The sequence below is a fragment of the Pseudochaenichthys georgianus genome, unplaced genomic scaffold (assembly GCF_902827115.2).
Source record: "Pseudochaenichthys georgianus unplaced genomic scaffold, fPseGeo1.2 scaffold_485_arrow_ctg1, whole genome shotgun sequence".
Lineage (NCBI taxonomy): Eukaryota > Metazoa > Chordata > Actinopteri > Perciformes > Channichthyidae > Pseudochaenichthys > Pseudochaenichthys georgianus.
The window spans coordinates 26,638-42,500 of NW_027263049.1; the positions used below are offsets into that span (position 1 = coordinate 26,638).

A 15,863-nucleotide genomic window follows, 5' to 3' on the forward strand; every position below is an offset into this window, starting at 1 on the left:
CTTTATGTTATAGCTCAGGAGCCGGGTTGTAACACTCGTGATGAAAAGTGCTGTATGAAAAAACGTGCCTTGCCTTTATCGATTCACCTTCTTGTGAGAATAAACTCTAACAGATTGTCTTATTTCCAGAATCCTCATTTCAGTATAACGGAAAGGTTTCCTCACCATTTCATTATGATGTGTTCGTTTGTCTCGGTTCATTTCCATCACACACACAAGAGGAATAAAGACAGAAGCTCTTGTTTTTATCCACTCCCTTTATTATATATCTTTGTGATTCTGGTTTGCTGATAGCAATAAGCTCCAGTTTGCAGTGCAGGCACATTTCACTTCTTCCTCCAGAGAACTGGAACACGGCGAAAGAAAGAACGCTAGACGTAGTAAACATTGTTCCCACAGCGTGCTCTGAGAAATACAGCTTTTAACTTCATTAACTTGATAATCCACATTTCAATCCTTCCCTTCAGTGTTTTCCTTCTCAAGCTAACTCTGCTTCAGGCTGCGCACATTTAACAAATACAAAGTCATTAATACATATAAGCAGAAATCATATATACAAGAAGAAACCCTCTAAACCCTTTGATTCTTTTTCACCATAAGAAGTTACATCTCAGAATAACTGGAATCATCAGGAATAACCTCAGACCAAGATGATCCGTTTTCTGGAGATTTCCGCTTTTTTTTAATCGAGACAAAGTCGGGAATCATCTGAGGAAAGAAGCAGGAAAACTGATGAGTCATGATTTATATTGGAGTCATTCAACGAGGATGTCATTAGTTCAAATGAATGAAGGTCGTACCATGTAAGGCTCTTTAATTACTCCAGGCCATCGTGATGAGGGCAGCGGTTCCTTCAGCAAATCTAGCAGATCTACGCCTCTTGCGAGCACCCCCCCCACAGCTCTGTAGACAGACAGGAAGTTAGATTCACAGACAGGAAGTTAGCTTCACAGACAGGAAGTTAGCTTCACAGACAGGAAGTTAGCCTCACAGACAGGAAGTTAGCTTCACAGACAGGAAGTTAGCCTCACAGACAGAAAGTTAGCTTCACAGACAGGAAGTTAGCCTCACAGACAGGAAGTTAGCTCCACAGACAGGACGTTAGCCTCACAGACAGGAAGTTAGCCTCACAGACAGGAAGTTAGCTTCACAGACAGGAAGTTAGCTTTCACTTTAAACCCCACTCAGTGAAGAAAAGGACAGGAAAGCCCTTCAGAGGGTCATCAACACAGCCCAGAAGGTCATCGGCTGCTCACTGCCTTCTCTGGAGGAACTCTTCAGCCAACGTTGCCTCAACAGAGCAGGCAAAAATAATTGCAGACTCTTCGCACCCTGGACACTTCCTGTTTGCTCTTCTGCCCTCCGGTAGATGCTACAGGTCAATTCATTCAAGAACAAACCGACTGAAAAACAGTTTTTACCCCAGAGCCATACGAGAACTGAACACCGTCAAACGCTGAACTGAACAGTTACAACTTGCAACTGCACTACTTTTTAATAGTTGTATTAAATTATTAACTGATCGACATCAGAGATGCAAAATATCATCCCTGTGTTTTTTATATTGTAAACTGTATTTAAATAATGTGCGGGCATGTATGCATGTTGGTATGGATGTGTGAGCATATGTTTATGTGTGTATATGTTTATATAGATATATATTTATTCGTTTTATGTGGAAATGCACTGCGAGGATTACTTTTTTAAAATGTCGTTGTACCTGGTGCGATGACAATAAAGGAGTTCTATATTCTATATTCTATAGTGAGTCCCACTGTAAACATTATTCCAACTATTAGTGACGTGAAGTCATGTGACCGTGCTGTAGTTCCTTTATAGCACAACATTAGCCGCATTTAGCTTAGCGGTGGTGACGTGAAGTCATGTGACCGTGCTGTAGTTCCTTTATAGCCCAACATTAGCCTCCTTTAGCTTAGCGGTGGTGACGTGAAGTCATGTGACCATGCTGTAGTTCCTTTATAGCCCAACATTAACCGCCTTTAGCTTAGCGGGGGTGACGTGAAGTCATGTGACCGTGCTGTAGTTCCTTTATAGCCCAACATTAGCCTCCTTTAGCTTAGCGGTGGTGACGTGAAGTCATGTGACCATGCTGTAGTTCCTTTATAGCCCAACATTAACCGCCTTTAGCTTAGCGGGGGTGACGTGAAGTCATGTGGCCGTGCTGTAGTTGTTTTATAGCCCAACATTAGCCGCCTTTAGCTTAGCGGGGGTGATGTGAAGTCATGTGGCCGTGCTCTAGTTCCTTTATAGCCCAACATTAGCCTCCTTTAGCTTAACATTAGCTTTTTACTTCAGAAATCATAAAGAGGTGTTAATATGTGGAGATTATCCCGCTGAACTAAACGTGTAAGAATCATAAATGTTTGTTTGACACAGAGATTATTATCTGACTTAATCCCAAAAAGAAATCCCATTGGACCAGGGAGATGCTGCCTTCAGGGTCCAACACAGAAATATCACATCGTGCATCAATGTATTTGGATGTTTGATGATTACTTCCGTCTAAAATGATAACACTTTGGTTAACGTTAGCTGATCTACTTTTTCTATCAGAAACACTGGTCTTCTTCAACGTCCTTTGAGCTGCGATAATAATCCTGTAATATAACACCATGGATAAGGAGTACTTTTACTTGTGTATTAGTACTTACCGGAGCGCAGGCCTGGCCCTGTGTGCACAGCTCCAGTTTGCAGTGCAGGTAGATTTCACTGCTTCCTTCAGAGAACTCGAACATGTTGAAGGAGAACACGCTGGACGTTCCCTGTCCGTTTCCCTGCATCTGCACCGTACCATCAGCAGGGTTCGGACATCTGCCCGGAGACAGGAAATACACACGATGAAGTCTCAGAGTTTATTTTGTTCTAACAGTCAGACAGGGACGTGGGAAGGGGGGGTGCTGAGGGGGTTGCAGCACCCCCATCTGTTGGCGGAGAGTTGTAACCGCAATTCCAATAAGTTCACTAAACAAATCAATACAAAAGTTTTATTTTGAGTTACTATTTTTGAGTTAGCATTTTAGTGTAAGCAGTCTCTAAATAATATAGATAATGCGGTGTGCTTCTTCTGTTTCAGCGCAGACAAGATCAGGGATGGGAGTTTTGTGAAAGGAGGATTTAAGAACTGGCGAAAGGCAGGGGAAACATTTATGGAGCATGAGAAGTCCCATCAACACACAGGCCGTCAACAAACTGGCAGCATTAAAACGAACACCGATGAATGCACTGCTCTCACAAGCTGTAATATGACGTTATTACACAGGACCAAAGCCCCGAATGTTTTTTCTGTAGCCCCGGACAATTCTGCCTCAATAATATAATACATTAACCGTGCTTTACCTGAACCTCATCATGAGAGGATGGCAGAATTGTAATTTCCCGTGTTCAATGAATGCAACAGAGGAAAGACACCAGACCAACCAGAGAGTTGAATGGAAATAAACGTGTCCTATTGGCTGACAGGTACCTATCCTGTGAGCTGTGACAGTGTTTAAAATAAACTGTCAGTCGGACTCAGAGTTTTTGAAGATGGACATAAGAAATGTTTTTCTTAAAAAAGACGGATATTCTCAACTAGTGGCTCACACAACAACCCAGAGCCACCACCTGAGCCAGGTGAACAAGGTATGTACCTGTCAGTAAACTTCCAAGTTATGTCAACATGTAAGCAAAGCATAAATTACAGCTACGTTGACGTTAATTTGAATCGCGGAGGTAAGCTAAACCGTTAGCAAGTAGCTATAGCTAGCCAGAGATATTAAATAACACTTTGTCATACAATCTAAATGTAATGTTCTTTAGCGTTACCTGGTGATTTCAAAGAAAGCTCTCTGGGAAATGTTGACTTACTGTTCGACATGAAGCTAGAAGCTACCTTACAGTACACAGTTGATCCTGAGTCCTGTCAGTTAAAGTGTTTCATAGTTAGCTTAGCTTAGCATCAACCTAGCACTGAAATATATGGATGTTATGTGACGGTATTTCAGAGAAAAAGTCAGCTGAAATGGTGGCATAGTTGCCACTGCTTTACGTGTCGACAGCATGTTTGAACGTATTTGCAGCAGTAAATGTGGCTGTTCGGCCACTGACGTTGCCATAACAACACCTGCATTTAAATGTGCAACCTCTTTTTGTGACAGATTTTTGCATGAAATTATAATTCTTCTGAATGATATTCCTATTGACAGCTAGTTTCTATGTGAACATTATGAGATGTACAGCCAGAGAGAATAAATGAAACACAGTTATGAAATACTATATGACAAGAATACCGTTTAAAAGGGGAGGGATTTGCAAAATATAAGAAAAAGAAGAATCTGTTAACAGTTCTGTTTCATATGGATGTTGAGAGATGTATCCATAGATCTCTTAATTTTGCTCTCAAAGTGCACCAGATTGATGCTTTTAACTGCAATATTTAAAAAACTAAAATCTCCCCCCCCCACCCCCTCCCTCCCCCAACTCTGACTGACTTCCCGCGTCCCTGCAGTCAGAGTTTATTCTGTTCTGACAGTCAGAGTTTATTTCCTCACCCGTTGATGATGAGGTCGTATCGCAGCGAATCATCAGGTGACGCCTGATTGGTTGCCCAGCAGGAGTCTGTCACCATGGCGACCATGTTGGCGTCCAGCCCCCCCGCCTCCAGCTGCAGCCAGACCCTCTGGTTCAGCTTGATCTCCGTGTTCAGGCCGACCGGCTTCAGGAGGCCGGCGTCGCTGAAGGAGCTCATCGTCAGAGTGTAGTTCCACTCTCCAGATACGATGTGCTGCACCACAGAGCTACACACACACACACACGCATGCACGCACGCACGCACGCACGCACGTACACCCACACACACCCACCCACACACACACACACACACACACACACACACACACACACACACACACACACACACACACACACACACACACACACACACACACACACACACACACACACACACACACACACACACACACACACACACACACACACACACACACACACACACACACACACACACACACACACACACACACACACACACACACACACACACACACACACACACACACACACACACACTCTTCAGCATTGTGAATGTTAAGCTGTGGTGCATTAAGGACCAGGAGGACCCTCACCTGTCTCTGATAGTGAAGGACACACTCTTGACCTCCGGCTGTTTGTAAAAGCAGGAGAAGTCGACCTTGAGTTTGTCTTGGCGCGTGATGACACCGACCGATGAGCGGTTGCCCGACACGATGGAGTTCTCGTAGACGGTCTGGCTGCCGTTCCTCTGCATTGTGAAAGAAAAAGTAATCAGTTCGGCTTTAAAAAAATATCACCGAATGTCAGAGACCAGGGTTACGTTGGTAACCTAACGTATTGTTGTGATGACGTAATCAAAACGCGGCGACAAGCACGGCGCGTGACCATGCTCGCGGCTGGCTCACAGCCAACATGTCTGCCGCTTGGAGATATTTCAAAATATCAGAGAAAGAGGCGCGGATTGCGATTTGTAAAACGTGTTCAGCTGACATTTCTCGAGGGGGTGTAACGGCAAAGACTTTCATCACTTCGGGATTACTCCACCACTTGAAATCAAAACACCCGGACAAATATGCGGAGTATGATCAAATCACTAACACTCACTAACTTAGCATGAACTGGCTTTGATATATGGAGTAAGTGGATTGCATATGGTCCTGCTGTACACTATATGGTCCTGCTGTACACTCACTAACTTAGCATGAACTGGCTTTGATATATGGAGTAAGTGGATTGCATATTGTCCTGCTGTACACTATATGGTCCTGCTGTACACTCAATAACTTAGCAAGAACTGGCTTTTTTTACCCTCATCTGCCTTACACATCCTCCCACACTTGAGCATCCCTGGGCACCCTGAGGTGTGTGCGGGGTCGGTGGGGCCCACGCCCACGGCCGACAAAAGCTTGGATCAAGGGCTGACTTTCAATAGATCGCAGCGAAGGAGCTGCTCTGCTACGTACGAAACCCCGACCCAGAATCAGGTCGTCTGCAAGTGATTTAGCACCAGGTTCTCCACAAACATGCGGTGGTCAACATGGTCCTGCTGTACACTCAATAACTTAGCATGAACTGGCTTTGATATATGATATACATAAGTGGGCTTGCACATGGTTCCTGATTTACATTATATGGTCCTGCTGTACACTCAATAACTTAGCAAGAACTGGCTTTTTTTTACCCTCATCTGCCTTACACATCCTCCCACACTTGAGCACTACTCAATCAGACTAAACCCCTCCATGCACACCACCAGAACCAGAACCTCATGCCTCATGCTCTCCGTTCAGCACCACAGAGCGTGCCTCCCTGCTCCTGCTGCTGCTTCTGCACACCTGTGCTTCTGCTGGTGACTCTCTGCACGTGGCTATCCCTGGGCACCCTGAGGTGTGTGCGGGGTCGGTGGGGCCCACGCCCACGGCCGACAAAAGCTTGGATCAAGGGCTGACTTTCAATAGATCGCAGCGAAGGAGCTGCTCTGCTACGTACGAAACCCCGACCCAGAATCAGGTCGTCTGCAAGTGATTTAGCACCAGGTTCTCCACAAACATGCGGTGGTCAACATGGTCCTGCTGTACACTCAATAACTTAGCATGAACTGGCTTTGATATATGATATACATAAGTGGGCTTGCATATGTCCTGATGTACACTCTATGGTCCTGCTGTACACTCAATAACTTAGCAAGAACTGGCTTTTTTTACCCTCATCTGCCTTACACATCCTCCCACACTTGAGCACTCCTCACTCAGCTCTCACACTCACAGACACCCAGGCTGATGCAGCTGGCTTCTGTAGCCAGTAACACATTCATGTGCGTTGATATCTGGTAATAACTAACACATGTGTCAGTTAACCCGAGATCTCAACATTCACAGACAGTCGCGGTATATTAGTTTTTGTACTTCATTATTGGCTTAACATGTATTAAATTGGACATATTATACATTTCCTGAAAGCTTGGATCCTCAGCAGTCATGGAAGCTTGGTTTCATATTTTCAAAACAAAGTTAGGGCTATGAAAATCCTCTTTGAACATTTTTAATATTCAACTTTTCATAAAAGCAGGAATATGTTCACTGGTTTTGGTCCGTTATCTCAGGATGAGAAGGGCTCTCATAGATACTGCACATATGGTGACATAGCTTAGGCTGAGGCCAATCCATAGATACCTTATTTGAGAATATTGGACCTTGTTAAGATTGCCAACCTCCTGGTGACATACGCGCATATTGCACAAGATTAGGATTGTATGCATTTATGTCATACTACAATGTCCCTAGACTTTCAACTAATTGAATATATTATACATTTCCTGAAAGCTTGGATCCTAAGCAGTCATGGAAGCTTGGTTTCATATTTTTAAAACAAAGTTAGGGCTATGAAAATCCTCTTTGAACATTTTTAATATTCAACTTTTCATAAAAGCAGGAATATGTTCACTGATTTTGGCCCGTTATCTCAAGATGAGAAGGGCTCTCATAGATAATGCACATATCAATGCAGAGCTTGGATCAATACGTATCCAATGAGACCCTGCAAGACATTCTCAAACCTTGTGGAGACAAAAATGTCCAGGTGCTCATATGAACTCTACTTATTTAACTTGTTAAATGTCCACCGTTATGGGACTGTAGCTCAGGCCAGCTTTGTCCCTCAGCATTGTTTCATACATCACCGCAAAGGTCAGACTGAGACCTTTCCATAGACACCATGAATATCAATGTCAGACCTTGTTTAGACAAACAGTGACCAATAAAGAGATGTGAATGTGATGTGTACACTGGGTCATTCAGAATGTGCTATTTCTGTAAGGGTTTAGCCAGCATGCTGATGTTTTTGTTATTGTTCCTGTTCTCATTGTGTTTCTCTCATTTCAGTCTCAGCTTTCCTGCCCTTGATTGAACTCCACCTGCTTCCCTTCCCTAATTAGCCTCACCTGTGCCCCATTATCATCTCTCCCTCTGTCTATTTAGTCTGCATCCACAGTCCCTTCAGTGCCAGTTCGTCTTTGTTATTCCTAGCGTTCCAGCAGTGTTTTTCTAGTATCTGATTCCCGTGTACCGAACCTTGGATATAAAGACCTTTTTGCATCCTAATCCTCTGTCTCCGAGTCGTGCTATTGAGTCCTCCACTTGTGTTCATTCAGTCGTTACAGTACGAACTGGCCAGAACCATGGACTCAGCCGACTCTGAGAATTTGCGGTCTGCTATTCGATCCCAGGGGGCTCGTCTTAACCTACAAGATGAACAACTTACCGCTGTCTGCCAGGGAGTACGAGAATTGTCGGATCGGCAGGAGGGTTTCCAGTCATCCATCGGCAGCAAGGTTTGCCAGCTGGCAGATCAGATCCAGCAGCTGGTGGCACATCTCAATCCACAACGCTCTGCTACTCCGCTTCCAGCGTCGGATCCGGCTACAGCTCCTGGTCCTGTTCCTGCCACCATGCCGACACCGCTGCCTTCGGTTCCTCACCTCTCCAGACCAGAGCGTTTTTCCGGAGACTCGGATAACTGTCGTGCGTTCCTGGTCCAGTGTGGGTTGCACTTCGAGCTGCAAGCCGCTTCCTTCCAGTCTGAACGGGCTAAGGTAGCCTACATCGTTTCCCACCTCACCGGCAAAGCGGAGGCGTGGGCTACGGCGGAGTGGGCTCGAGATTCCCCAGTCTGTAATTCCCTGAGAGGTTTTACAGAGACTTTAAGCAAAGTATTTGATCACACAACTCCAGGCAGGGAAGCAGCGAGAGCTCTAATGGATTTACACCAGAGAGGGAGACGTGTCTCCGACTACGCCGTGGAGTTCCGCACTTTGTCTGCAGACAGCGGCTGGAATGATTCATCCCTCTTCGACGCTTTTCGCCATGGACTGTCTGGCCCCATCAAGGACCAGTTGGCTCCTCTAGAGCTTCCCTCTGACCTGGATAGTTTCATTGCTATGGCAATAAGAATTGACACTCGCCTCGTAGAGAGAGAAAGGGAGAAGTCGAGAGCTGTGTTTTCTCCGCCAGGCCAGAGAGGGCAGTCTCAGGCCAGTCCTTTTTTCTCCAAGCAGCGTTTCCAGACGACCGACTCTCCAGCGCCGCCTACTGCCCAGGAGGAACCCATGCAGTTGGGAAGAGCAAAGCTGACTCCTGAGGAGCGCCAGCGCCGCCTACGGGAGGGGAGGTGCATTTACTGCTCACAGAGGGGTCACTTTGTAGCCAGATGCCCAGTAAAAGACCAGGCTCATCAGTAAGTAGGAGGGTCCTGGTGAGTCGAACTGTTTCTTTTAGTCCCTCTCGTACTCTCACCTCTGCTCAGCTAATTACTCCTACTCAGACTTTGTCGCATGCTGCTCTAATTGACTCCGGAGCAGATGAGAGTTTCATTGATTGGAGATTAGCCAAGAGACTTGGACTTAATTTTGTTCCCCTGTTGAGGCCTCTTGTAGCAAAGGCTCTGGATGGACGTTTATTGTGCCGTGTCACTCACCGTACTCGGCCCCTTAAACTAATCATCGCTAACGGCCACACTGAATCCCTGAGTTTTCATCTTTTTAACTCTCCTTCACACCCTCTTATTTTGGGCTACCCATGGCTGGTAAAACACAATCCCCACATGGACTGGTCCACCGGGAGAGTTTTGGGTTGGCATAAGGATTGTTTGGCCACATGTTTCCCTTCTGCTCCTGCTCCAGAGAGAGCTCTGCCCTCCACCCATGTGACTGTTGCCCTAACTACTGCTGTCTCTACCCCTCTTCAAGCTGCAGCAGACTCTGATTTTCCGGATCTTAGCAGGGTGCCCACCTGTTACCGGGACCTGAAGGAGGTTTTCAATAAGACTCGTGCTTCCACCCTGCCTCCCCATCGACCCTATGACTGCTCCATTGACTTGTTCCCTGGGACCTCTCCCTCTAAGGGACATCTCTACTCCTTGTCTGGCCCCGAAAGGGAAACAATGAAGAAATACATTGACTCCTCCCTTGCTGCCGGGATAATTCGGCCTTCCTCCTCTCCGGCTGGAGCAGGCTTCTTCTTCGTCGACAAGAAGGATAAGACTCTTCGTCCATGTGTCGACTACAGAGGGCTAAATGACATTACCATAAAGAACAGGTACCCCCTTCCTCTTATCTCTTCAGCATTTGAACTATTACAGGATGCAAAGATTTTTACTAAACTTGATCTTCGAAATGCTTATCATTTGGTAAGGATAAGGGAGGGGGATGAATGGAAGACTGCTTTCAACACCCCTTGTGGCCATTACGAATACCTCGTAATGCCATTTGGATTAACCAATGCTCCAGCTGTTTTCCAGGCTCTGGTTAATGATGTTCTCCGTGACATGCTCAACCAGTTTGTTTTTGTCTACCTCGACGACATTCTCATCTTTTCTCCGGATGAGACGACCCACATCCAACATGTCCGCCAGGTGTTGCAGCGTCTCTTGGATAATCTACTCTTTGTGAAGGCAGAGAAGTGCGAGTTCCACGTCTCCACCGTCTCTTTCCTGGGATTTGTCATTTCGGAGAACAGCATTCAGATGGACCCAGCAAAGGTTAGTGCAGTCACTGAGTGGCCTACACCTTCCAATCAGAAACTCATGCAACGATTTTTGGGCGTTGCAAATTTCTACAGACGTTTCATCAGAAACTATAGTTCTGTGGCTGCCCCACTGCATGCTTTAACCTCCCCCAAGGTGAAGTTCCAATGGTCCCCCCTAGCAGAACAGGCTTTTCAGAGGCTTAAGAAGAGCTTCACTTCAGCCCCTATTCTCACACTTCCTGATCCACTTCAGCAGTTTGTGGTCGAAGTGGACGCTTCAGATGTGGGCGTTGGGGCAGTCATCTCTCAAAGGTCAAAGAAGGACAACAAGCTCCACCCCTGTGCTTTCCTGTCTCGGAAACTCTCCCCAGCCGAGAGAAACTATGATGTGGGTAACAGGGAGCTGTTGGCAATTAAGGTGGCTTTGGAGGAGTGGCGCCACTGGCTGGAGGGAACTGAGCACCCTTTCCTAGTCTGGACCGATCATAAGAACCTTCAGTACATCAGATCTGCAAGACGCCTCAACTCCAGACAAGCCAGGTGGGCCCTATTCTTTACCCGATTCAACTTCACCCTGTCATACCGTCCCGGTTCTAAGAACGCTAAAGCTGATGCTCTATCCCGCCTGTTTGATTCCGATCCAGCTCCTCGCACTCCCTCACTAATCATTCCCCCCTCTTGTGTAGTGGGGGCAGTCACATGGGACATTGAGGAGAGGGTCAGGCAGGCGAGTGCTAATGTTTTGGTTCCCGACGGTTGCCCACAGAACCGGTTGTTTGTTCCTGACCCTCTTCTCTCACAGGTCATCCACTGGGCACATACTTCCCTCCTCTCCTGCCATCCTGGTGTTCGCCGCACCATGTTCTTCATTAAGCAGCGGTTCTGGTGGCCCTCCATGGAGAGGTCGGTCAAGGAGTACGTGGCAGCCTGTTCAGTTTGTGCCCGGAACAAGACTTCCCGTCAGCCCCCTTCTGGTCTTCTGCGCCCGCTCCCAGTGCCACATCGCCCCTGGTCTGACATCTCGTTGGATTTCGTCACAGGGTTGCCGCCGTCTCAAGGTAACACCACTATTTTGACAATTGTGGATAGATTTTCGAAGATGGTCCACTTTGTCCCGCTGCCTAAATTGCCATCTGCCAGAGAGACAGCAGAGGCAGTGTTGTTCCATATTTTCCGTCTCCATGGTTTCCCTAGGGATGTTGTGTCAGACCGGGGCCCACAGTTTACCTCACAGTTTTGGAAGGCTTTCTGCTCACTCATCGGTGCCACAGTCAGCCTCTCTTCTGGACATCATCCGCAGTCTAACGGCCAGACGGAGCGGCTGAATCAGGAGCTTGAGACCTGTCTACGCTGCCTGGTGTCTCAGAACCCTGCCACGTGGAGCACGCATCTGATTTGGGTGGAGTACGCACACAACACTTTGCCTAGTTCTGCTACTGGTCTCTCACCTTTTCAGTGTGCCAATGGATACCAACCACCATTGTTCCCCGACCTGGAGAAGGAGGTCAGTGTTCCATCTGCACAAGCCCTCATCCGCCGATGTCATCGCACTTGGAGCCGGGCCCGCCAGGTGCTACTACGGAGTTCAGCCCGTTATAAAAGGATGGCCGATCGCCGACGTATCTCTGCTCCTGCCTACCAACCTGGACAAAGTGTGTGGCTCTCTACTCGAGACCTGCCCCTTCGAGTGGAGTCTCGCAAACTGGCTCCTCGTTTTGTGGGTCCCTTCCCGGTATCCAAGGTCATAAATCCTGTGGCAGTACGGCTTCGACTACCTCGATCCTTGAGGGCCTATCCTACATTCCATGTGTCACGCATCAAACCAGTTAAAGTGAGTCCACTGGTCCCCACCTCCAGACCCCCTCCACCCCCCCGGTTTATTAATGGTGGACCTGTATATACTGTGAAACGCCTCTTGGCAGTTCGACCTAGAGGCCGGGGACGTCAGTACCTGGTTGACTGGGAGGGCTACGGTCCTGAGGAGAGGTCATGGGTCTCCACCAGTAATGTCAGTAAGGACCTCATCCAAGACTTTCAACGTCAACATCCTGAACAACCTGGGACGTCAGGTGCCGTCCCTAGAGGGGGGGGTACTGTAAGGGTTTAGCCAGCATGCTGATGTTTTTGTTATTGTTCCTGTTCTCATTGTGTTTCTCTCATTTCAGTCTCAGCTTTCCTGCCCTTGATTGAACTCCACCTGCTTCCCTTCCCTAATTAGCCTCACCTGTGCCCCATTATCATCTCTCCCTCTGTCTATTTAGTCTGCATCCACAGTCCCTTCAGTGCCAGTTCGTCTTTGTTATTCCTAGCATTCCAGCAGTGTTTTTCTAGTATCTGATTCCCGTGTACCGAACCTTGGATATAAAGACCTTTTTGCATCCTAATCCTCTGTCTCCGAGTCGTGCTATTGAGTCCTCCACTTGTGTTCATTCAGTCGTTACAATTTCTGAATAAATAGCATTTTCTGAACATATGTCAAACAGAGTTTCCTATTAAAAGTTATCTATATATACCTATGGGGATTGGGGCGATGTCCCACATATGTAAGCCCACTTCTCAATATTATTAATAATTCCAAAAATAATAATAATTATAGTTTTTATAACTATTATACTTGGGTCACATATAACAATAAATTCAAGGAACTCAAGATTTGATGCCAAGGCCGGGGCGTCTCTCTATCCATCGCTCCACAAGTGGCGCTAAAGCTTATTGAACAAAAGTATAGTATATTGACTCCACTATAAAGTAAAAAGACATTTCTCTATCGTTTAGGCGATCGAAATTGACAAAAAAACACATCAAATCACATCTACAAATCAATACGAAGCTAATGAAACCACCTTCAGACTCCTAGCGTGTTTACAAGTTTGAAAACGTAGCAATGGCTTTTCACATCACACCATTGTGTGATATATGAGTAATATGATTAATATGATATTAATGTTCTTAAATGTTCCCAATGATTGTTCTTATGTTTCTTAAATGTTTTTGTATAAATGTATTTGTTCTGCTATATAATATGGAGAGTCTGACAGGAGTTTCACTGTTGAGAAACGGAGAGAGCAGGGGAGAGAGATCTCACGTCTCGATGTATACACACTATGAGTCTGGCAGTACGTCCATTCGCTTCGTTTTCATCTGTAGATGTGAATTGATGTGTCGTTTGTACATTTTACTGGTGGAAAACAAAGCTAAATGTCTCGTTACTCTATTGACGAATCTATAAAGCACACTTAATTAACCCACCCGAAACTGGTAGTCAAAATAGAATTATTATAATATATACAATTCAACTAATTTTAAATAATTTTCACATTTCCATTAAAAGGTCTCATGCGGGTAGCAAACCGGGATCACCCAGGGCAAAGAGCAACGCTTATCTCAGTACTCCACAGGGCCGCTTAGGGACTACAGGGAAAAAAGTCTAGTATATACGGATATATTTCTCAGTATGTATATCAACGGGACATTTTCATATCTTTTCCGCCATCAAAATGTATAAACGACACATCAAATCACATCTACAGACCAAGACGAAGCGAAAGGAAGTACTGCCAGCATGTGAAAAACTTGTGTTTTACATTTAATAGTTACAAAATGAATAAACCTATTATACTAACTACCCTAAAGTACTATAACACTAACTATACAATAATCAACTTCAAATATGGAGAGTCTGAGAAGACAACTTTCCACATATAATTATCTCTTGACTAAATATAAAAAATGTTACATGATGCCATAGCATGGGTTCGAACTCGCGACCATCCGCACCAATGAGCAACTGCACTGCTTAGAATCTGCCAGCCTTGTGGTGGGGGAGGGGAATAAAATGAAATGGCTCTTAGTACTGTGTACACGGTCGCAGGGTCCCCACATTTTGCAAGCAGGTTCCACACAAGTGCAACAACACACTCTCAAAGGCTCGTAGCGCCAAGCACATTTTTTGAATTTTTTTCAATTTGCTCATTCTTCTCCAGCAAAACCCTGTCTGACTCTACGAGTAACTCAGGATTTTGTGAGAAAGTTTGCCATTTTATTGAAAAAAGGTTCTGGGTGTTCTAGGGTTCCCATACTTCAGATCCCTGATCTGGGCCCTATTTAGACCCTTTTTGGGCCCTGTGAAAAAATGATCTATTTATATCTCTTTTAGGATTTCACGTTTTTTTAATTAAAAATATTTTATAGGAGCGAACGGTAGCAGCTGGATCCCTGAAATTCTACACCAGTGTACTACATATAGCGGGGAACATTTGCTGTGAATATCAATTGCGTCACTCAAATGCTTGATTTTATATCAATATTATTCCAATGAAAAGCTAATTTGTCCAAAAGTGCTACTTATTCATATATTTTGATAACAACGTCTGATCGGTTCGGGCTCAATGGCTATTCTCCACCTCTAATTATTCCGCATCCAATGCTACTCTCCTTGAGTCTCTAGGACCTCAGGGGGCGGAGCTAGGGCAGTCAGACGCCAATGGCAGTAATGCATTATGGCATTTGATTGAAAAAAAGTTCTGGGTGGGCTAGGGTGCCCATATTTCAGATTCCTGATCTGGGCCCTATTTAGAGGCCCCCTGTAAAAAAATTATCTCTTTAGCCCTTTTCAAAGTACTTTAAACACTCACGGAGCACTGCGGCTTCTCAAAAGGCCTTAACGGAAGGTTTTGTTACATTTTAAGCCGTAATCTTTGAAATTTAGTCGCACCAGAGGATTCCATCTGCATCTGCTCTCCGAGACGGTTAAAATGACATCAAGCTCAAAGCGGTCGGACCTTCCTTTGTGCTGTAAAAGGCACCGTACGGCATGAAACCGTGACCTTTGACCTTTGGAGCTTTGTTACATTTCAAGCCGTAACCTTTGACATTAGGAGCAGCGGAGGCATCAATCTGCATGTACTTTTCGAGCCGGTTTTAATGAGAGCAAGCTAAAGGCGGTCCGACCTTCTTTTGCGCCGTCGAGAGTACTGTCGGCATTGCGAATGTGACCTCTGACCTCGGTTTTGACCTTGTGGAAGGTCGCAGGGTCCCCATATTTTGCAAGCGGGTTCCACACAAGCTAAACAACACACTCTCAAAGGCTCGGAGCGCCAAGCACATTTTTGGAATTTTTTTCAATTTGCTCATTTTTCTCCAGCAGTAGCCTCTCAGACTATTCACGTAAATCAGAATTATGTGAGAAATTTTAAATGTTATTGAAAAAAAGAATTATGGGTGGGTTTAAGTTTCCATACTTCATATTCCCAGACACCCCCCCCCCCATAAGTATAAGTACATGGTAAAATA

General features: G+C 45.6%; 1 protein-coding gene across 1 annotated transcript in view; it reads right to left on the reverse strand.

Moving 5' to 3' along the window:
• Positions 1-319: 319 nt before the first annotated feature.
• LOC117442840 (uncharacterized) overlaps positions 320-15,863 on the reverse strand; it is a 39,820-nt gene continuing 24,276 nt past the window's right edge. The window contains exons 12-16 of the mRNA XM_034078802.2: positions 5,145-5,299; positions 4,551-4,796; positions 2,673-2,832; positions 801-903; positions 320-708 (exon numbers count right to left, since the gene is read on the reverse strand). Coding sequence (XP_033934693.1) covers positions 814-903; positions 2,673-2,832; positions 4,551-4,796; positions 5,145-5,299 — 651 coding nt within the window. The 3' untranslated portion in view covers positions 320-708; positions 801-813. The remainder of the gene's footprint in view (positions 709-800; positions 904-2,672; positions 2,833-4,550; positions 4,797-5,144; positions 5,300-15,863) is intronic.